The sequence below is a fragment of the Melopsittacus undulatus genome, chromosome 5, assembly GCF_012275295.1.
Source record: "Melopsittacus undulatus isolate bMelUnd1 chromosome 5, bMelUnd1.mat.Z, whole genome shotgun sequence".
Classification (NCBI taxonomy): Eukaryota; Metazoa; Chordata; class Aves; order Psittaciformes; family Psittaculidae; genus Melopsittacus; species Melopsittacus undulatus.
Genome location: NC_047531.1, coordinates 64059636 through 64081511, shown reverse-complemented (window position 1 = coordinate 64081511; position 21876 = coordinate 64059636). Strand labels below are relative to the sequence as shown.

The following is a 21876-nucleotide window of genomic DNA, read 5'->3' as shown; positions in this document are numbered from 1 at the left end:
ATGATAGGTTTTTATGCTTGTTGTTTGAGAATAACTGCTTGAAACCACTCTTGCATTTGCCTCTACACATGATCACTATCATGTTTATATTCCTATGCTCATAGTCTGACCACAATCAGACTTAATGGTAGTACTGTGGAAGTTGAGTGTGAGTTGGAAGCCATTGTAATTCAGGCTTAACTTTGAGTCCATGGAAAAAAGTTGTCACCAAGTGTATGAGAATTAACCCAGGCATGTTCCTGATGCCCATTTCAAAACTTTCAATGTGTGACTCCCGTTTTGTAGTGTGTTGTAGCTACAGTGGCGTTTGGAATGGGCATCAATAAAGCAGATATCCGGATGGTTATTCATTATGGTGCCCCTAAGGAAATGGAATCCTATTACCAAGAAATTGGGAGAGCTGGTCGTGATGGGCTTCCTGCTGCTTGTCATGTCTTGTGGGCTGCATCAGACTTGGTTTTCAACAGGTAAATGACTGAAAACAGCTGCTTTGACACAGATAGCCAAAACACAGAGGAGCAGGGTGGGTTTTGTTGAAGATGTGATGTATTTTTCAGACTGGTTCCAGTCCTTTCCTGCATACACACAGTACTAAGTATGACACGCTTTCAGAATATAGTCCACAAGTGCACTAGTGTTAGTTTGTCCTTGTTCCAGTTCTGCTTTCTTGAAGACGCTCTGCAAGGCAGGCAGTGACAAAACCTGGTCACTTGTCCTGTAAATTATCTGACCTGATTTTAGACCCATCATCACCCCTAAGAGTGCCAATGGTGTAGAATTAAGCATGTCTAAATGGGGAAATATGTATTTTTTTTATTCTGGGTGGAGGAGTCCTGATTGTAAGGGTCTCCTGTTAATTTTGTCCATGGATGTTACAGGACCACAGAAGTGTCTGTCCTCAGTTATTTGAGCTTGTCAGCATGCTGCCAGCATCTGTGAAATCTGTACTTTTCTTTTTTCTGGACAGGCAGAAACTTGCTTTGCTCAAATTTTGAGCTGAAATGGTGAAGCTATGTTAATGTGCTGCCCAACACCTGTGGTTTTTGTTTGGTTTTGATGCCATGTGGCACAGTGAGTGTGGTGCAGATAATAGCTCAGGCTTGGCTCATGCAGCAGCTCAGAGCATGGGCAGAACAAGTGTTCCATATACCTTTCCAGTATTCCCAGTGTATTTTCTCAGTTGGTTGCTTCTAGTGATTGCTAAAAAGGATATAAAATCAGGCAACATTTTAGTTTCTTAAAAGCAGACTATCCTGACTTACTTTATAATGTAAGACGCAGTAGTGTTGGTGAGAACATGCCAGAGTCTGGAAAACTAGAGACAAACTTCCCTCTCACAATGCTTTCTGCCCTTTCCTCCCTTCTGTGCTTTTTTGGCATGGATTTCTGAAGCTTAGTAGCCTGTGGAGTTGGAAGAAGCCTCTCCTGTTTTGAATAATGGTCATACTTAGAGGAATATGAATAAGGCATATACTGAGCATTCTCTGAGCTATAAGAATCAAGATTGTGGAGGAACAGGCAGGCAGTTTGGGTCTGGTTTTGACAGGATTTTCTAGCTGTTTCTGATGAATTTGAGGCAGAGGTCTGGCATGTTTCATTTTTAGTGTGTTACAGGGGAATAGTGGTCATGTTTAAGGCTGCTCTATTTTCCTTTGACTGGCAGACATCTTCTGAGCGAGATACGCAATGAAGATTTCCGTTTGTACAAACTGAAGATGTTGGGAAAAATAGGGAAGTATCTTGTGTCAAATAGCTGCAGGAGGAAGTAAGTACTAGAATTTATTTAGTGCTTTGTCACTTGAGTCGATTTTGACTGGAGGTTGTAACCATGAGGCATCTTACATTGACCATGTGCTCTGCAAGGGTGTTTTGTATGAAGCAGCAATATCAAAAAATACAGCCATCAGCATATTTATACATATGCATAAAGTATTTCCTTATTTACTGTTCAAAAAAATCCTAGTCTTTCTTTAGAGGAATCAGGGCCAAATAATTGGCTCCCCAGTGAATTAATTAATGATGCTGGTTTCAACCATGTTTCTGCAGTAAATTTAATGCATAAATTCTTGGTCTTTTATTTAATTCCTTACATTCCCTTGGGTAGAATTATTCTGTCTCATTTTGAAGACAAACAACTCCGAAAGGTTTCTTCTGGCATCATGGGCACAGAAGATTGCTGTGATAACTGCAGGTCCAGGTAAGCTTTCTTCCCTGAAGACTGATATAAGACTTTACATTCTCTCAGGCTGATTTATGAGGCAAATAATCTGGAAGAATTGATTTTTTGTGCACCTGATCTTGCAGATATGTTCAGCCTGAAGTTTATCTCTGAAAAACTGTCTTTAACCTTCTCCTAAATGGTTGAGCAAGCCATGAGGCACTTGAAACTAGACTGTGGGAAAGCCTATTAACAAAGAATGGTGACAGTTCCTAAAGAGTTTAGAGTAACACTCTTAGGCTGTGAGATACACTTCTGTTCATCAGTTCAAGACCTGCTAGGTAATTAATCCCTAAAAAAACCCCACCCATAACTGAAGTGTGATACCACATGTTTTAAGATTAAAGGGAGTTGTTCTCTTCCAGTGTGTGCTGACATGTGTTCTTTCTAGCACTGCTAATAATCTCATAGGTGTGCTGAAGGCAAGCCCAGGGGTCAGCAGTCACACAGGCATGAGCAGAATCACTTTTGGTTTCTCCTGTGTGAATGTACATGCTTTACCTGAAGTTTAGAATAAAGGATTCCTTGTTCTTGCTGGTAGCCTGATGCTTTTTGATCTGAGACAAGATGTTAGGCTATTTTGCCTTCTGGAAAAATTTTATTAATTCAGTTACATGTCGTGTATGCTCAAGGATGAAAAATCTTTGCCTGGCCTCTACTAAAACTAAAGAAGAAGAGAATTTGAGAGATCATAATTCCAGTCCTTGCAGTCATGCTGCTCTGCCAGTGAAAGAACTGCACAGTGAATTTGTGTTGTGGAACTGAAATCAGATGCCATAGATCACTGTCCTTTTTCTCCTCCTGAGAAATTATTTGTGCTAATAACTCTTCAGTGATTTCTTTGCGTCAGTAAATGTATTAATAAACCCTTGAAATGCATTAGTGGCGTCACTCTTGCCTTCTGTTTTTATCCACTTTCTTACCTAAAAAAGCAGCCAAAAAAAGTCTTTGCTATTGGGTTGACGAAATGTCTTGGGTATCTTAAACAGTCCATATATTAAAATACTAAATTCAGGAGATTGCTGAGACAAGGTTTTTGTGTCACAGCAAGTACCATGAAGAACTGCTTATTGTATTGTTGGGCAGCTGTGTTAGCCACAAGTGATGTTTACTTTTTCCTGGTCTCATGTTTTCAGTCCTAGTTCTTACACTTAAATGTGTTCAATTGTTTATATTCATGTAACTTGAAGTGTGTATTTTATTTAGTTATCACTTGATATTTCAAACCAAGAGAGTGGACTTGGTTTGTATGTGTGTGCAACTTGGTTTCCTTTGTGAATTTCAGGGCGTCTGGTTTTGCAGTCCCCAGGGATTTTGAAGGTGGTTTACAGGACTTTGGGAAGCAAGCATATCAGCTACTGTCTGCAGTGAGCACCCTGGAGGAGAAGTTTGGAACTAAAGTTCCCATTCTGTTTCTTCGAGGGTCTGTAAGTGATAGTAAAAACCTTTTGTATATGTTCTGAGAGTAGAGGAACTGATAAGTGTTCCTTTTCATTGATATACCAAACAGTACTTTGATGTACACGCATCTGAAAGTGCGTTTACCCACATTTATTTAGTAACTCTCAGCTGGATATCTGTAGAAAGAAGTTCAGCAGCACTCCCCATGCAGTAAGCTATCTTTTTGTCTTTAGAGCAACAGCTGTAAAAGTAGTGAACCTCTTAAACATGTTGTATTTAATTTGGTGCATGTGCAGCAAAGGAACAGTTTCTACCTTCAAACTATTGCCCTCTTAGATTTGTTTATTTTAGGAGTGAAATGGAAATGTTCAGCACTTTATGGCCCAAGAGTTCTGCTTAGAAATAGTACAAGCTATTTTCTTGTGTGGAGCTGTCCTGTATTTGGTGGCTTGTTTTGTGCTGATAATTGACAGCTCTCTGTTAAACACATGAATGCCAGCCCAAGTGTTGGCAGGGTTTCTAAACCTCTTCCTTCAAGGCCTGAGGTTTTGTTTGCTTTGTAGCAAGTTTGATGTTATCCTGGAAGGAGCTATGTGTTTTTTTGGTTGGTTTGTTTGTTTTTTTTTTTTATGAAGATGCATGATTTCCATTATTCTGAAAGGAATAGCTTTTTTCAGCATGAAGAATAAGCTTATCTTTGCTTGGTAATTAGTTGGTTTATGTTTGAATAAAGCAAATGATGCCTTGCCCTCTAGCTTTGTACTGCTGAACTTGAAGTAGTAAGATGGGAGGCAGGATACTGGAATGAATATAAATTATTTCTACATACCTTTTTTTTTTGAGTGCTTAATAAATAGTAGGCAAGAAACTCACCAGAAATAAAATACAAGAGTAAGAACAGAATCACTTCTTAAGTTTATAACCATGGGGAAAAAAATAACCTGTAGTACTTCATAAAACTGAGTGAATCATGTCCTTCTTCATTCCTTTGCATAAGAAAGCGGAGTTGCTAATTGTCACACAAGTGTGTCTAGGGGAAAAATGTTATTATAGATCTTAATGTAGTCATGATTATTAATTTATTTGACAATACAGGAAGAAGTGAAGCTGATGCCAGATTTGCACTATAAATAGAGAATAACTTTTTGCTGTCTACAAGAATACTCTTTTCTATGTTAATGAAATCTAAAAAACCTGTTTTCCTTACTTTGTTGCATCAATATATACTTAAGAACAAGAGTATGAAATACCACCATAAGTTTGTGCTACATCTGTCTCAGGCTGACTGGTATGTTGTTTTAAGTTTGTGTACAGTATATGGATAATTCATGTTGCTCCTCAGTTAGGAATATGGTTTTGAAAAATTCAAGTGGCCTCCAACGGTCTTTGGGTGGACCACAAGGGAGACCATGGTTCATTTAAGATATGGATGCTGAGTCTTCTGTGAGAGAGAAGAAGGTCCTCTGGGAAACTGAGTTAAAGCTTCATTGACAGAAATATTACACTAGCCCTGCTAAACAAAGAAGAATATGCAATTCTTACAGCCTTCTTTTATCAGCAAACATGGGAATTTGTACTTATTTCAAAAATTACTTTGTTACTAGTAGTCTCAGTGACTGGTTGCGAGTGGCTTATGGTAGTGTCTCTAGCATTTAATCATTTGTACAAAGCTGCATTTACCATTTGGCTTCTGTTGGTCAGTCCTAAGCAAATTTTAAATGATGATCCAGCTGATGTCGTCTGCCTGGACTTGTGCAAAGTGTTTGACACTGTCCTGCACGACATCCTTGTCTCTAAGCTAGAGAGACATCAATTTGATGGATGGACACCTGCTGGATAAGGAATTAGCTGGGTGGCTGCATGCAGATTGTTGTGGTCAACAGCTCAGTGTCCAAATGGATATGGGTAACGAGTATAGTCTCTCGGGGTCAGTGTTGGGACTGATCCTGTTCAACATCTTTGGTGGCATAGACAGTGGGATCAAGCACCCTCAGCATGCTTGCTGATGAGACTGAGCTGTGTTGTTCAGTTGATACACTGGAGGAAAGGGATGGGATCTAGAGGGACCTTGACACGCTTGAGACATGGCCACTGCCAATCTCATGAAGTTCAACCATGCCAAGTGCAAGGTCCTACATCTGGGTCATGGAAATCCCAGGCACAGCTGCAGGCTGGGCAGAGAAGAGATTCGGAGCAGCCCTGCGGAGAAGGACTTAGGGGTGTTGGTCAATAAGAAACTCAACATGAGCCAACTTCAGTGTGCGCTCACAGCTCAGAAGCCACCCGCGTACTGGCTGTGTCAAAAGGAGCGTGACCAGCAGGTCGAAGGAGGTGATCCTGCCCCTCTACTCTGCTCTTGTAAGACCTCACTTGGAGTATTGTGTGCAGTTCTGGTGTCCTCAACATAAAAAGGACATGGAACTGTTAGAACAAGTCCAGAGGAGGCCACGAGGATGATCAGGGGACTGGAGCACCTCCCATATGAAGACAGGCTGAGAAAGTTGGGGCTGTTCAGCCTGGAGAAGAGAAGGCTGTGTGGAGACCTCATAGCAGCCTTCCAGTATCTGAAGGGGACCTGCAAGGATTCTGGAGAGGGTCTCTTCACCAGGGACTGTAGTGATAAGAGAAGGGGTGATGGATTTAAATTGAAATGGGGAAGATTCGTATCTTATATTGATTGATTGATGGCTTGGCTTTGCAAATGAAGATTTGGGAAGGGCTTTGCCCACACCTATTACAACCACGATGACCAAGGGCATGTGGGATATGCAAAACTGGTTGGAAAAAAGGCAACTTAAGCAAAAAGGAAGTGTTGGACCAGGGCTGACATCTCCTGGGCAATCACAAGCAACCCATGTGCTGGTCTGCCCACATGCAAAGTTGGATCTGCAGTTTCCCATACACCTTGTCAGCTGCTTTTTTGACCCTTGCCTGTCCATACTGACAAGTGAGAGCAAGCCCTTCCAGCCTGAGCAGTGGAGTTTTCAGGTGAGGACAGCATGCACAGAACTGCCCCCACCCTGTCTTATATATCTAACCTTATATCAGGTTTGATATAAGGAAGAAGTTCTTTACTTAGGGTGGTGAGGCACTGACACAGGTTCCCCAAAGCAGTGGTGAATGCTGCATCCTTGGCAGTGTTCAAGGCCAGGTTGGACAGAGCCTTTGGTGACGTGGTCCAGTGTGAGGCATCCCTGTCCATGGTAGGGGGTTGGAACTGGATGATCTTAAGGTCTTTTCCAATCCAAGACATTCTGTTATTCTGTGATCCTGAGCCGAAACATGGACACAGATTGTACTGTTTTGCAGCTTATTCTTTTTGTAATTATTTCTGTTGTTTAATTTCAAGTCAACCATGGTCTGAAAATGTGTCATCATTGGAGTAACTAATGTAATTTGCATAAGTGGAAGCTCAGAAATGTAAGTCTTGCTTTAATGTGTATTAAAAGTTGACTGAGGGCTCTCTAGAAGAGAGGACATATGACTTGGTTCTTTCACTTTGCTAGCAGATTAGATTACTTGCTTGTGCTCACCATCAGGACTCTGTGTCCTGGTCCCATCCAGCGGCAAGCTGAGTCACTCTTGCCTGTGTCTGGCTGCTCCAGCTTCTATCCCCTGTCGCTAGAGGTCTTAAACAATCCTCTCTTGCTATGTATGCAGGGTAGCAGCTCTTTGACTGTCTGAAGTTCTTCATATTGCTCCTTACTCTATCCCTGGAGATGGGAGTTTCCTCAGTGGAGAGGGATTCAGCAAGTCTACAAATAACAGGGTCAGATGTCTGCCTTGCTGTTGATTTTTGTATGCTAGCAATAAATAGCAACTTATTTCTGTCCAAGACTCTTCTAACTCCTAGTGTGTGATCCCCTGTTCTTTCCCTCTTTCAGAGAAGTTATCAACTTTTCAGGCTCATGCCAAGAGTTTCTCCTGTGAAAGAGGCTTTAGCCTGTTCTCAACCCTTTGGGCAATGAGTTCAGGGAGTGGTGAGAATCAGATAGACAGGAGTTAATCAGCTTTTTTAGAGTCTGTATCAGTGGTATGAGACAAGTAAATAGCAACTGTTTAAAACAAAAACCCAACCAAACAGAAAACACTTTGCAATGAAGGAGGAAGAGTAGAGCAGATGGATAGTGAGCCTGCTTCTGGCGTTTGTGTCCGTGTCCCGGGATTTCAACAGGATTTATCAACTTATTTTTATTTCTGTACACCTTTTTGAATAAAACTAGGATGGGTAAGTTGATGTAACACTGACCTAAACTGGCTGAATGCTAAGTGTACTAAATAAATTTCTTCACTAGCATGAATGGCTGTGTTGTTTATGTAACTTTCTCCATACATGAAGGGAGTTGTTTTAATAGTTCTGTGATCTACATATAGGTTTGTTTGGGGTCTTGCTGCAAAAGAAAGTCGTTATCTTGTCACAGCCTTGGCAGAAAGCACAGGAGCGGGTTAGGGTACTAGAGGTAAAACTGCTCTTCAGTTTCATGAACTGTGACGTAACCGAGACAATAGGCATGTGTTCTACCATTGAGGTGCTGTGTGTGTGGTTATTGTAATGGGTATTATGGAAGCTTGAATAACTATTTTGGCTTGGGACTTTTTTGTAAAGTTCTTCTGTGGAGAAGTATTCTTGAGGACATGATCCTTAAATCTTGAGTTTCTGGTTTACTGGATATATTGGAAACTTCCATAAGGACTGGGGAAGTCTAAGCAGTTCTTTCTCTAATTCCAGAATTCTCAACGCTTGCCAAACAGATACCGAAAACACCCTCTCTTTGGTAGTGGAAAAGAGTGGCCAGAGAACTGGTGGAAATTGCTCTGCCAACAGTTGATAATGGAAGGGTTCCTCAAAGAAGTCTCTAAGCATAACATCTTTGCAACCACATGCATGCTTACCCAGAAGGTACATTTGTTGTGAAACATACCCATCAAAAGCTTCTTGCAGTAATCTATATATAAGCCATGAGGTTTATTTCCTCCAGGGTAGAAATTGGCTGTTAAAAGCTGGATCTGACTCAAATCCAAGTCTTCTACTACACTCCAGTGAAGACCTTAATCTTCAGAGACCACCTAGAAGGTAATTGTTGATGTGTTCTCTTTAGCCCTTTTTTCAATCAATATAACACCAGATAAGTTTCTGGAGCCTGCTTCTGGAGATGGCTAGGTTGGACAAAAGACTTCTGCACTTAAAGTTCCCAGCCATAATACAAAAATACAACTGTTCCTCTACTCTGCTCTAATGAGACCCCACTTGGAGCTCTGTGTGCAGTTCTGGTTTCCTCAACAGAAGAAGGACATGGAGCCTTTGGGGCAAGTCCAGAGGAGGGCTACAAGGATGTTCAGGGGCTGGAGCACCTCCCATATTAAGACAGGCTGAGAAAGTTGGGGCTGTTCAGCCTGGAGAAGAGAAGGCTGCATGGAGACCTCATAGCAGCTTTCCACTATCTGAAGAGGGCCTACAAGGATGCTGGTGAAGGACACTTCATCAGGGACTTGTACTGATAGGACAAGGGGTGATGGGTTTAAACTGAAACAGGGGAAGTTCATGTTAGATATTAGGAAGAAATTCTTTACCGTGATAGTGGTGAGGCACTGGCACAGGTTGCCCAAAGAAGGTGTAAATGCTTCATCCCTGGCAGTGTTCAAGGCAAGGTTGGACAAAGCCTTGGGTGACATGGTCTAGTGTGAGGCATCCCTGCCCATGGCAGGGGGGTTGGAACTAGATGATCTTAAGGTCCTTTCCAACCCAAACCATTCTGTGATTTTGAGCTGAAGAAGTTAACTGTGAGTGCTTGGATAAACACTTTAACTGCTAGTATGAAAAGTGATGTGTCTTTGCAGCTTAAATCAGTCTTTCATCACTGAGGTTTTCAGTGGAGCTAATAGAGTGGTTGTGTAACTGGGAAAGTTAGTGGAGAAATGTAGTGAAAGTACCTGATCTACTCAGAAAATGTGTGCCTTCTGGGTAGCCTGGAAGTATGTTGTAGAGGTGCATCCTCATGGAAAAAGTAACCAGCTGAAGAAATGGGAGAGGAAAATCCATCCAAGATTGATGTTCTTCCTAATGCTGATGAGTTGTACTGTGAGACTTGAAACAGAGCAGCTAGCATCTTTTCTCAGTTGTGCACTTGACCTACTTTTCATAACATTTAAGCTGAGAATGAAATGGGAAAGCCTTTGGTTCGAGAAGAATTGATTCAATGCAAATCTCTAATACTTTGTGTATTTCTGTGAAATTTAAACTGTTTAAAGACCTGGTAAGTATGTCTGCAAAAGTAGGGTATTTTTTCAGTGGTGGTCAGGTATTTGCCATCAGATGTTAGAGCTCCAAGATAATAACATGAAGATTTTCTTGTAATTTTTTGTTTCTGGGTATATTTAATAAGCAGTGCTGTATTGTTGTGCACACACTAATTCTGAAGTGAAAGGTAATGAACTGGAGGTTGCAGAGGCTATGCTGTGGCAAGAAATAATATTAGAACAGAGTTCTTCGGAGCTGGTCTTAAGAGCCTGTTTTGGTCTCTAGATTGTTGCTCAAAACCAAAACCAGCTAAAGACAAAGTAGCGATTTTCTTTTATCTTTTAATGTTCTACTGTTGTGGTGCTCTCAGCTGCTGTCTGCCTCTCAAAAAATGCTGGTTATTAAACATAAGCAAGAGGGAAAGCTGTACGTATAGTGTAAGCCAGAAAGTTGGTACTGTTTTTTTTCTTTAGTAAGGGGAGTCTTTAAAACTGAATCTTTCAAGTGTTGTCACAAAAATCTTTATTTCTTCTATACTCATAGAATGATAGAATCATAGAATAATTAGGGTTGGAAAGGACATTAAGATAATCTAGTTCCAACCCCACTGCCATAGGCAGGGATACCTCACACTAAACCATATCAACCAAGGCTCTGTCCAACCTGGCCTTGAACACTGCCAGGGATGAAGCATTCACAGCTTTGCTGGGCAACCCATTTCAGTACCTCACCACCCTCACAGTAAAGAATTTCTTCCTTATATCCAATCTAAACTTCCCCTGTTTAAGTTTCAACCCGTTACCCCTTGTTCTGTCACTACAGTCCCTAATGAGTAGTCCTTCCCCAGCATCCCTATAGCCCCCCTTCAGATACTGGAAGGCTGCTCTGAGGTCTCCATGCAGCCTTCTCTTCTCCAGGCTGAACAGCCCCAACTTTCTCAGCCTGTCTTCATATGGGAGGTGCTCCAGTCCCTGATCATCCTCGTTGCCCTCCTCTGGACTTGTTCTAACAGTTCCATGTCCTTTTATGTTGAGGACACCAGAACTGCACACAATACTCCAAGTGAGGTCTCACGAGAGCAGAGTAGAGGGGCAGGATCACCTCCTTCGACCTGCTGGTCACGCTCCTTTTGACACAGCCATGCTCCTTTTGATGCAGCCGACAAGGTTCTTGTTCCGTGTTAGTTTTAGCATTGAGAGGCTTTGAGGTCCTCAGTGTTTTTTCTCCAAGAATGGTGATTATAATAATTTATAAGTAACAGCTTTTGATTTGCCCAACATATCCCTTTACGAAGTTCAGATCAGTTTGCTTAGTACGCTTTCATTATTTTTAACGGCAGTGTCACTGTACAAATAACTTTGACCTGACTAAGATATAATTCTCTTTCTTACAGCAGCAGACCTTTACCTGTGCCCTCAGCGCAGCGCTCACCAGTTAAGAAAGGAGCAGGGCAGTCTCCAGTGAAGCAGGTCTGTGTATCACCCCTCTTGTACTCTGTGGTCTCTCCATGCTTGTATTCAAGAAACCTTGCAAGCATCTCATGGTGTTACAAAAGAATATTTGGCTGCTAACAATAACTTCACAGAAAAGAATTGTAAATCAGCATTTGTTTGTTCTTATTCTTCTATTTATTTATAATTTTTGTAGATGTCTCTGTATGAGATGTTTGCATATGAGAGAAAAGGTGAAACTCTTCCAAGAAGCAATAACATGCTTAACAGGTACAGTATTCTAAACTATCACTGAATTACCTGATTTTCTGTATTGGTAGGGATACTGTTTTCAGGATGCTTAAACCCAGCATTCTCTTGTGGGAAGTGATGGTGAAGAGGCTTAATGTATTAAAAAAAGGACAAGCACGTAAAACTTATTATACACTGCATTATATTTCAATACATTGAACTATTAGAACATGTAATTGGCTTGGACTTTGAGAAGTTGTGTGTACTTGCTGTGTCACAGGCAAAGTGAGCTTTATTAATGGCTGTGGTGCAGCTTTCTCACAGGTATTACTTCAAATCCAGGCAAGAAAACCACCAAATGCTTACTAAAAATGAAGCCACAGCAGATTTAGATTAAATGATTTTCCAGAGCCCATGATTTTTCAATCTCTTCTATGTGAAGGTTGAAACTAATGAATTTTAACTTGTGATGACTTAAAATAACAAATGGAGAATAATTTATTTCCCAAGCAGTTTGCAAATAATAATTCAAGCGAAATAGTTATTAGGTTGTGACTTGCTCTTAAAGTTGGCAAAACTGCCTGTGTGCCTTGTGCAGGAGCTGTAAATGGGCATGTAGGTTTCTGCCTTTCTGTGTTTGGAGAAGACTGAATGAGGTTGAGGCTCCCTCAGGTCAAAAGAAATGAAACAAGCTTCTGCAAAAAGCAGACCAAGTAATTTGTTTTCCTGGCTTGTGTGGTGCTTAAGATTAAACCTACCTTTGCATTTCTGAGCAGTTTGATTCCTCCTTTGTACCTTATGCTGGGGGACGACAGCAAAACAGGATATGTCACTTAGAGTGAGTAATTGCCACTGTAGCCATGTGAAGAAAAAACATTTTGCAGACAGCTATGATCCAAACAAGTGTTATTTCACACTTTGCTTAGGGAAGGATGCTCCTTCTCCTAGCTTGTCTGCTAACAGATAATTGCAGTATAATCACAGCGATCTAATTAGGGGTGAATGTCCTGAAGTATGTAAGTCTCTGGATTGGAATCTGTGGTGCTGCTTTCTAGGCAGATGTGCCTTGCAGTAATACCACCTAATTCTGCTTACAGCTCAGCAGCTGTGTTCTTGTCACTAATGCTTTTCAAGTTATTAGCTCTTTTTGGCCAAGATTATTAGCTGTGGGGGTGTAATGTAAGGTGTTTCTTGCGGGATACTGTCAGAATAATGTTATGAGTGGACAGTTGCTTGTCAAAACATGTTTTTGTTAACAATAGGAGAATCTAGCTGTTGATAGGAATATTGATGGGGGGTTTTGATGGGGTTTGTTGTTTTTTTTTCCCCACAAAAGTGTTAACGTCAGCTGTTTGAGCTTTGTCCAGTAGGAGTATTTTCAAGTTATGGGACCAGATACGGGATTTCTGTTAGGTTAGGGATAGTGCTCATTCTGCCCCAACCAGCTCAACTCCTTTAAGAGTGCAGCACTAGCACAAGGTGTCAGACTGCACTCTAATGGTGTTGTCAGAAGTCAAAATAGGTTGGGCTGCTGCTTTCCTACAGCCCTGTGCAAAATTCCTGAATAAAATGATCTAACACAGGCTTGTTTAATGCTTCTTTATTTTTCTGATAGTGTTGCAGAGTGCTCGTTGGTCAGATCTCCTTTGAAGCCTTCAGAACCTGTTGTTTCATCCCGAGAAAAAGAACTAGAGGCAAGTTTTGGGAAGAGGGAGGATATGAGTGAATTGCAGAAAACGGTCATCCTATATTGGAGAAACTGGCTTGGGTGCTCTTAATATTATGAAGATGTTTTGAACAGAAGTCCTAGAAGTGAATTTGAATATGTTAAGATGGATTAATAGATCGTAGTTTTTTGTATATTAGTAGGAAGATGAGGGAAGCTGTAACTTTTCCTCTCATTAATTGCACCAATCTAGAGCTATTTTATGGGAATATGGCTCTCTTCACAGACTGCTCTCTATGGCAAATTGCTGACTGCTAGACAGAAGGTAGCTAATGAGAAGGTAATTCCTCCAGCTGTCTTGGCAACCAACAAGATCCTGGTGGAGATGGCCCGAATAAGGTAAAGCAGATATGTGCATGTGTCGTACAAACTGACAGGGTTGCAAGCCAAGTCACAAATCCCCTTTCTGCTCTTGTTGGGAGTATGTGTCTCATGGATAGAGGAACAGCTCTCTTGAGAGTTTCAGTTTAATACCCTTGTAGACCACTGTCTGGTATAAGTTAAGCAGTTGACATCAGGCTTGGTTGTTGTCTTTATGTCCAAACCTCCTGGCAGGTTGATGAGTCAGAGGAAGAAAGTGTGTGTTCTACCAATCCTTTACATTCCTTCTGCTTCTCTCCATTGTGTCTTAATAATTTTACTATGCCCTTACCTGCTAAGGGTCAGCTACAAATCAGGAGCTGTTCTTTCCCTTGTATGAGGTAACTGGTGTAAAAGAATAAGCACAATTTAGTGTGGCTCTCAAGTACTTCAAGGAGGGGAAAAACCTATGTATTTTTTTTTCTCATTGTATGAGGGGCTATTGTGGAGCAGCTCAGTTGATAATGCATCTGAAGTGCCTTCTCCAGCTACTAAACAGCATTAGAGAACATTACTTGGGGAATGTGTATGTTGTTGTTCCATGCAGGAGCTCTGGGGTATGTGCTCTTGGGAGGTAAAGCAAATGAAGATGTATGTGGAAAACTGATCTTCCAAAATAGCAACAAAATTCAAGTTTTTGCTCTAGTCAAGCTTTATGATTCAGATGCAGAAGTGGTGAACTTAAATAGTTGCAGAGTTGATGAAGGTGCAGAAATAACACTTTCAAGTCTTCAATAATAGATCTGTGTGCAAAGCATAGATCATTGACAGACACCTGACGTTTTAAAGCTCTGGCATAGAACATTACCACAGCTTTTATTATTCATGCTAACCAGGCCTACGACTGTTGAGAATGTGAAGAGAATTGATGGTGTTTCTGAAGCAAAATCCACCATGTTGATTCCTCTCCTGGATGAAATTAAGGACTTCTGCCAAGTAAATGGCTTGCAGGTATGAATTATGATAGTGCTGCTACTTTGCAGGAGCCTTAACAGTGTAATTTGGTCTGTAGCTGTCAGATTTGTCCTTCAGAGTTAGTCCATGTCACAGCTATTCTGTCCATGCATGGGAGCAAAGCTTGCTAACCTTGAGTTCTCACCAAATCTGAATGGGCTCCTTGGCAATGACATTAGGATCTGACTGGTGTTCCAGGTTGGTGTGGCCATCCTGGAAGTCCAGGACAGCCTTATAAAGGTCACCCATCTGGCCAGGCTGAGTGTCCAATAGATGTTACCAAGAGCTTGTAGCTTGTTATTGTGAATTGGGGCTGAAGGTCAGATTCATATAGATGTTCCTTCATTATGTCTTAAATGACTCAGTAGACCAGGAGGGCAGGGCTTTGCTTTTTCTTAAGTTTCTCCTTAGGAGACTGGCTGAAGAGCTTAGATTTCTAGTTGTTGGAAATGTTGGTTCTTTTCTCACAGCTGATGTTCTTCTGTGCAAGACTTTCTGTAGAGTGGCTTCTATGTTACTATGGTGAGACACATCACTAGGGAGGAGGGGCCGCAGAGTGGAGGATTAGAGAAACTATGAAACAGTTTTGCTTGGGGAATCTTAATATCCATGTAAATCTGCATTTAAAGGCATTTACCTAGTCCAAAAAGTAGGTAGAGCAGCAATACTACTTCTCTGTAATGCTTGAGAAGACTCTGCTTCACAGGAAGCTATTATGATTTAGGAATTGAGACCAAAAGCATTCCTGATTTGGTGCTTTTTTCAAGGAGTCTGTCTTGAGCAGAAGATGAAAACAAACAGAGGAGTTCCCATGTTCAGCAGCAGACTGAATACCAGTTTGTGCTTATAGAATAGTTTTATTCCATCAGAATAAAACTATTAGGTTTTGTGGGTGTAATGAGTAACACCTAAGAAGTTGTGTTGACCCAGATGCTGGTATTCTGTGTTGCTTTTTTTTTCGTGGCCCTTGAACAATCCCATGCTTATTCATTGAAGATGGGACATCTGTCTGGATTCTCTTTGGGTTGTTTTTTTGTTTGTTTGGTTTTTTTCTTTCGTGGAACATGGAGTTGGGTTTCTCCATTGAGATGGACCTGGTTGATGTTTCTCTTTTGGGTAAATTTAGGTATGGGACGGTGATCCATTGGTTGTCACTGGGTTATAATTCTTATTAATTCTCTCTGTCTCACTTAGACTGACACATTCTCTCCATCTGGATCTAAAGATCAGAAAAAAGCATCTCCCTGGAAGCATACTAGAGCCCTCTCTCCTTCGGAGCATGTTACATATGTCCTGTTCCAAGAAAAGAATCTCTCTGTGGTAGGCTACTTCCTGTGGAGGTTGCTTCCTTTATGAAAACTAATGGAGGGATTGCTTTGTCTAGAGGAGGGGGATTTTTAAGTTCTCTTATATCCTCTGGGGTGGGGTTACTTTAAAATACTTTATTAGCTAGTGGTATCTCATCTCATTTAATGCTATGGATAGGTAAAAGTATGAGAACCTTGGCTTGCTGTGAGGTGGGATGCAGAGAGATAAGGTACAGCTCCTTACTTATTAAGATGCCTGTGCAGATTGGCAGGCATCAGGCAGAACGGTTGCTGTCACTTCCCTATTTCAGTGGAGTTAGCAGCATGCTTTTCTATTGCATGTGTTAGTTCTGCCTGATACTGTTTCTGCCTTTTCATACTAGTAAGAACATACAGAAAAAACTTCATGATCCTGCTGGAAAAGACACCAAGCATAGGGCCTGCTAAAGGGATATCTTTGTGGTTAATAACCACTGGGATAAATTTCATTAACTCTGGTTTGGGTAGTAAGTCCCTGTCCTTTCCGTATGCCATACCCACGCATAAGGCTTCCATGCCAAGAAACAAAGTTCCTGGGAAGCTTCAACGCAAAATAGAACCCTTAAGTGCTAAGTATTATTGTGGCTTTCTAGTTCAGATTTGAGCTGTGTCTACCTGTAACAAAAAAAAGTCAAGTACAAGTTACCTGTCACAACCAAGTTTGTTAACATGCTCCAGGGCATGTGGCTAAGTGGCATCATGTGCCCCGTGCAGATGAGCCTTATAAACTGCTTTGATGTAGTTTTATTTTTCATTCTACAATAGGAAACTGAAGTTGTGCTGAGTTTTGTTTTGGGTCTCCCAAGAGTATGGGTAAACCTTGTTAGCTAATCCCTAACTTAAAAGTGTACTTAAGGACTAATTAACAAGAAACAGTTGTATAATTCTTAATGGGTATAATTAAATGTTTAATTATTAATTGTATAATTAAGATGCTCCGTATCTACTAATCCTGATGTTTATATGCATAGTATGTATATTGTCTGAGGAGAAATTCGTAGAAGCTTGAAACCTTTTCTTCCAAGGAAGATGTTAAATCTCTTCTTGAAAAGTACAAGTTTAGGCAGATAATTTGAGATGCTCTTCTTCAAGGCAAATGTTTTACGAGGTGACAATTCTGCCATTTCAGTCCTTTCTGCCTTTGTTTTCCTAGAGGGCTATCAGTGAGAGCAGATCTCTACCTCTTTCCGAGGTTGGCACTCACCTGTTCCAGGCGCTGAAAGCTGGCTACCCTGTCAACCTGGAGCGAGCAGGTTTGACTCCTGAAGTTCACCAGATGATTTCTGATGTTATCCGTAACCCTCCAATTGAGTCGGGTAAGCATCGCAGCCCTTCTCTGAAGCTTCTCATGACAGTGGCATACAGATGAAGGGAGTGAAAAACTGACAGCTCAGCTGCTGCTTCAGGTAGAAACCATCATGTCTGGAAGGGCTGTGGCAAGGCAGAGCACAGCAAGGCCAGGTTCATTGCTTTCTTTCCAAGGTTATGTTGTAAAATAAAGCTATTGTGGTTCATTAGAGCTGAAGAGGGGTAGAGTAGCCCTTTACAAACCCTTTCTCTCAATTGTATGGCTGCTGAAAAGATTTGGGGATAGTTCTTAAATCTGTATTTACTCAGGTCTTTGGGGAAAACATGAGCCTGACAAACTTCCTGTAAGTACTTGTATCTACAAAAGATGTATAAGAGCTGTAGGATTTCCCTGGTGCAACTTCAAGATACTTGTTTGTGATGAAGAACCTGACAAGTGCAGGAAAAGCAGTTCTTGCTCCTAATACTGGAGCCATGGGCTAGTTCAGAGGTTGAAGATAGCCATGTGCTGACTTAGAACTCTGGGACTGGATGACTTAAACTTCAGTCTTTCCCTAGTAGTTTAATTTCCTAGGTTGACAAGGTTGGGCTTGCTGGCTTCATAGTTCTTGTCCTACTGTGGATTAATGTGCTTTTTCAGCTGCAGTTACAGGCTTGGCTAGACTCTTGGATTGCTATTTTAAATTTAGTGCCACACTGGAATGGAAGACTGGCATGGCACTTTACTTAAAAAAACAGAGGTTTTTCAGCATCGGCTAATAGAGCCTTCCTTTCAAGAGAAAATGGTTGGTAGGAAATGCATGTTTAAGGCAGGCAATTCTGATATTTGACAAAAGTGAAAGATACTAATGAATGTGGTGGGGATCTATCCCATGAGCTGTTTTATTTATTGTCTTTCTCCATGCCTTTATCTTTTGCTTTAATGATGTGTTTTATGAAAGAAAACTGAATACAGGACAAAAGGATTAAAAAGTTAATATGTATGCTTTTTTCCAAGACACCACTAAAATACCGGCAATCAGAAAACTTGTTCCTGCAAATATTGAACTGTATCTCATCAGGATGACTATTGCATTATGGGAGAAAGGGGACAGAAATAAGTCTTGGGGTGGCTCAGGATTCAAAAGGATGTTGGTGTGGTCAGAAGAGCAGGAAGAAAAAACAGGAGCAGATCAAGAAAACAGGGAAGATGCCATATGGAGTAAAACAAAGGTTAGTAAGAAAAGGTACAAAATTGGTTTTGTGAAAATAATTTCCTCTTTTTGGAGCAGCTTAAAAGCCCTTTGCTATTCCCAGTAGTGCTTAGTGTCTCATCTGCACAATTTGTCTTTCCATAGGCTTTGAGTAGGTCTGCCTCCTCCTCCTGGGAAAGCAATGCTCAGAGCAGAACCAGAGAGTTCCCTTTGCAAAGTCTTGAACTAGGAAGAAGCCTGCCCCTGTGCAGCCTAGCTGTAATCTGATGCACATAGGAAGAGATCAAATCAGGTGCCATGTGGGTCTGTCAGCTCATCTTTACCATAATAAATGCTGGACATCCAACCCAAGATCTGGCACATGATGGTCCACCACTGTAGACCACCACAATGGCAGCTTAACAGTGGCCTCAGGGGTAAACGCTTCCTGCTATAGTTCAGTCCTTCAGGATGTGGATGCAAAAGATCCCCTTTAAAGTCCTGGACTTAGTGTATCTGGGGCAGTAGAGGGAAAAGCTCAAATTCCATGTGCTCCCCAATATAAAAACACTTGGAAATCTGGATCCTTCATAACCACAGATTCCATGTTCTGCTCTTGGCTAGCTTGTGTGCATTGGTATCTGATCATGAACCTGATGTGGGGAAAAGTAACTTTCTTCCTGCATAGAAGTCTAAGGCAACAGAAGAGTTAAGAGTGTGAAAAAAAGCAGAGGCAATGCCTCTTAAAAATGTCAGAGTCTTTCATGGGTTTCTCTGTTGCTTGAAACTGATCGGCATAGAAGTGATAACAAGAAAAGTGTCATGCCATAAGACTGACTCATTGGGAAGAAATCTCAGAAAATAAGGAGCTCTTTGTTGCTGTTGGAGAAAGGCTGAGCTAACATCTCCCAAGTTCCAGTTCAGCACCTTGTACAAAAGGTCACTCTGCACTGGTGGTAAAAAGAAATTACAAACTCCAGATCTCTCTGCTGTCTGCTCTATTATTTCATGTTTGTCCCTTACAGAATTTGGGGTCGATTTCTTCAACTCTGGCTCAAACAAATCTTCAAGCCTTGCCATTTTACCAGATTTCTTGTATCCAAGTGCTGTTTTATTTTGACAGTATCTGGGTCTAAACCACCCTCTTCCTGAATCTGACTCATGGCAGTCCAATTGCATGAGCTCAAATAATACCTTTTTTCCCCTGCTACTATTAGCTGTGGAGCTATTCAACAGGAATGTCATGCTATTAGAAATCAAATTAATATTACACAATAGACTGCAAATCCAAAACCTATTCCAAATAGTCTTTATTTACTTCTTCAGAAAATATGCTGATTCTAAGAATTCCCTGTAGGAAGCACCTTTTCAATCTGCTAATGAATGATCTTGGGTTTTAACAACCTTATGTTACTGCTGTTTTTATAGGGCAATTCAATCAATCTGACACTAAGGGAAAGAGCAGAGAAAACCCATCTGCAAGTGGTGCCTTTGGCTTTGATAACCAGATGTTCTTACTTTAATAAAGCATGTAGAAATGCTATTAGAGATGATCTCAGTAACACCAAGATGTGTACTCGACCCAGAAATCTCAGGTTGCTGTTTCAACCTGTGACTAGCAGGCATTATTTAGAATTTAAACGTTCCCACAATGCCATTTTTAACTGATGCCTTTGCTGTAAAAAACCCATTTGAAAACACAGTGCTTGAGACATAATCAAGTTACTTCAAGTTTTTGGAGCCATGGGGATGGAGGAAATTTTCTTCCTCACTACAACAAAGAGCCAAGTACAAGTTCCACTTCCTTTGTGTTTGAAATGGATGTGCTTACTCAAATTTCATTGTGATGAAATGGATAAGAAATAGCAATCTTATTAAGCCGAGGTTTACAGACTCGATTTACTTCCAAAAAAACCCTTCAAAATGCAGCATTTGTATAGAATCTGGTATGTACAGACTTAAGCTTTAATGGTGAGATGGATATAACAGCCTGCTCTCTTCCTGTCTTATGGAAAGTCTGTACAGAGCGTGGATGGTGGCCAGCCAGGTAGTGGAGGAGCAGCAGGAGACTGCACAAAGCCCATCATGCCAGTTCCCCCTAACGAGCCTGCCCTTGATCCCAGTGAGGAGGAGCTGTTTGCAGACTCTGAGTCCAAGGTGAGACTGCCTGGAGGTCTGTGCCAGGAGCAGAGTGCAGACCTGATGATTATTAGGGTGTTGAACTTTTTAACAAACCTAAATCACAGCTTGCATCTGGATTCTCCACTGGGCCTAAAACCTTGGCTTAGCTTGCCAGCCAACTTCTGTTGTGATTATCTTTGATACAGTGACAGCATGCTGCGTTTATTATCCTTGCTGTGCCCAAATACCCCATTTTAACATCATCGACCTGCTATAGGAATTTTTTTTCCCCTGTTACATCATGTCAGCCATCTAGTGGCAGATGATCCCAGTAGTTTAAGATGATGTTTGCCTTCTTTTCTTCTTTAAGGTATAAAGCTGTACAAGCTTGTATGCCCATCTCATTAAGGATTTTTGCACTGGTGATTGCTTATATATAAACTCAAGTTATAAACATGTTTTTTTGTTTTGTTTTTCTAAAGGAGCTTGTGAAGCTCTGAGCAGCACTACTGACTGTACAAATCACTTCATTTTGAAGCTGAGTATTTTTGAGTGTAAATTATAATGCAGACAAATCATTATTCATGGTCTGGTCAATGTTAGGTAGGTAGGTATAATTCCTACACATACCACTGTCTTTCTGATTGCTGATGAGCACTTCTAGAGCATGGGTTTGTAGGGGCACAAGAGCATGTGTTTTGTTTCAGGTCAGATATTTCCCAGCTTGGATTCTTCATCCTGCTGTAGCTTAATTTTAGTCCCTCAATTACTTCAGGGCGCTGCATTTCCTTGGGCAACATCGTCTAGTGTAAGGCCCTTTCCATGTGATTCTATGATTTAAGGGGCATGTGAGCAATCTACCATAGTAGTAAAAAGCTTACATTTCCTGAGAAGCATAGTTTCAGGGAGGAGAGCTGTATAAATTATATAAGATATGGTAAGCTATATCCTATGTAGCTTATCTTTTTTCCACGTTTGTTTTCTCCTTCTAGAGCTCACATCCTCCTTTCAAGAGGAAGGTGCCAGAATGGTTTCAGACTTCAGCAGCGACAGTTCTACCTGTCATCCAGACCAAGAAACACAGAAAAGACATCACAAAAGGCATTTTTAGTTGAACAGAGAAATGAAGATGGATGTTTTGCTATTATTTTCTGTATGAATACTTTCTCTCTGAGTGCTCCTCCGTACTTTGCTTTACATTTCTACTGTCGTTGGCGGGTGCGGAGAGAGGAATTACCCTGGAAACACGTTTCACTGTGTGAAATTTGCCGTTATTAAAGAAATAAACACTTTGCCACGTCTCTGTATTGGGGAGGGATCAACGGGGGCAGGGCCCTGCGTTGCCGTGGC

General features: G+C 41.1%; 1 protein-coding gene across 5 annotated transcripts in view; it reads left to right on the top strand.

Moving 5' to 3' along the window:
• Positions 1–21818, top strand: part of WRN (WRN RecQ like helicase) — a 49537-nt gene extending 27719 nt beyond the window's left edge. For 4 of the 5 annotated variants that reach the window (XM_034062726.1, XM_031043617.2, XM_031043613.2 and 1 more), the window contains exons 20-35: positions 286–467; positions 1664–1765; positions 2105–2197; positions 3504–3645; positions 8349–8519; positions 8599–8693; positions 11251–11326; positions 11505–11578; positions 13155–13233; positions 13492–13604; positions 14462–14576; positions 15774–15899; positions 17079–17241; positions 18231–18445; positions 20422–20562; positions 21519–21818. In XM_034062726.1, coding sequence (XP_033918617.1) covers positions 286–467; positions 1664–1765; positions 2105–2197; positions 3504–3645; positions 8349–8519; positions 8599–8693; positions 11251–11326; positions 11505–11578; positions 13155–13233; positions 13492–13604; positions 14462–14576; positions 15774–15899; positions 17079–17241; positions 18231–18445; positions 20422–20562; positions 21519–21641 — 2010 coding nt within the window. In that variant the 3' untranslated portion in view covers positions 21642–21818. The remainder of the gene's footprint in view (positions 1–285; positions 468–1663; positions 1766–2104; positions 2198–3503; positions 3646–8348; positions 8520–8598; positions 8694–11250; positions 11327–11504; positions 11579–13154; positions 13234–13491; positions 13605–14461; positions 14577–15773; positions 15900–17078; positions 17242–18230; positions 18446–20421; positions 20563–21518) is intronic. The other variant, XM_031043615.2, reaches the window with a different exon arrangement.
• Positions 21819–21876: the final 58 nt, after the last annotated feature.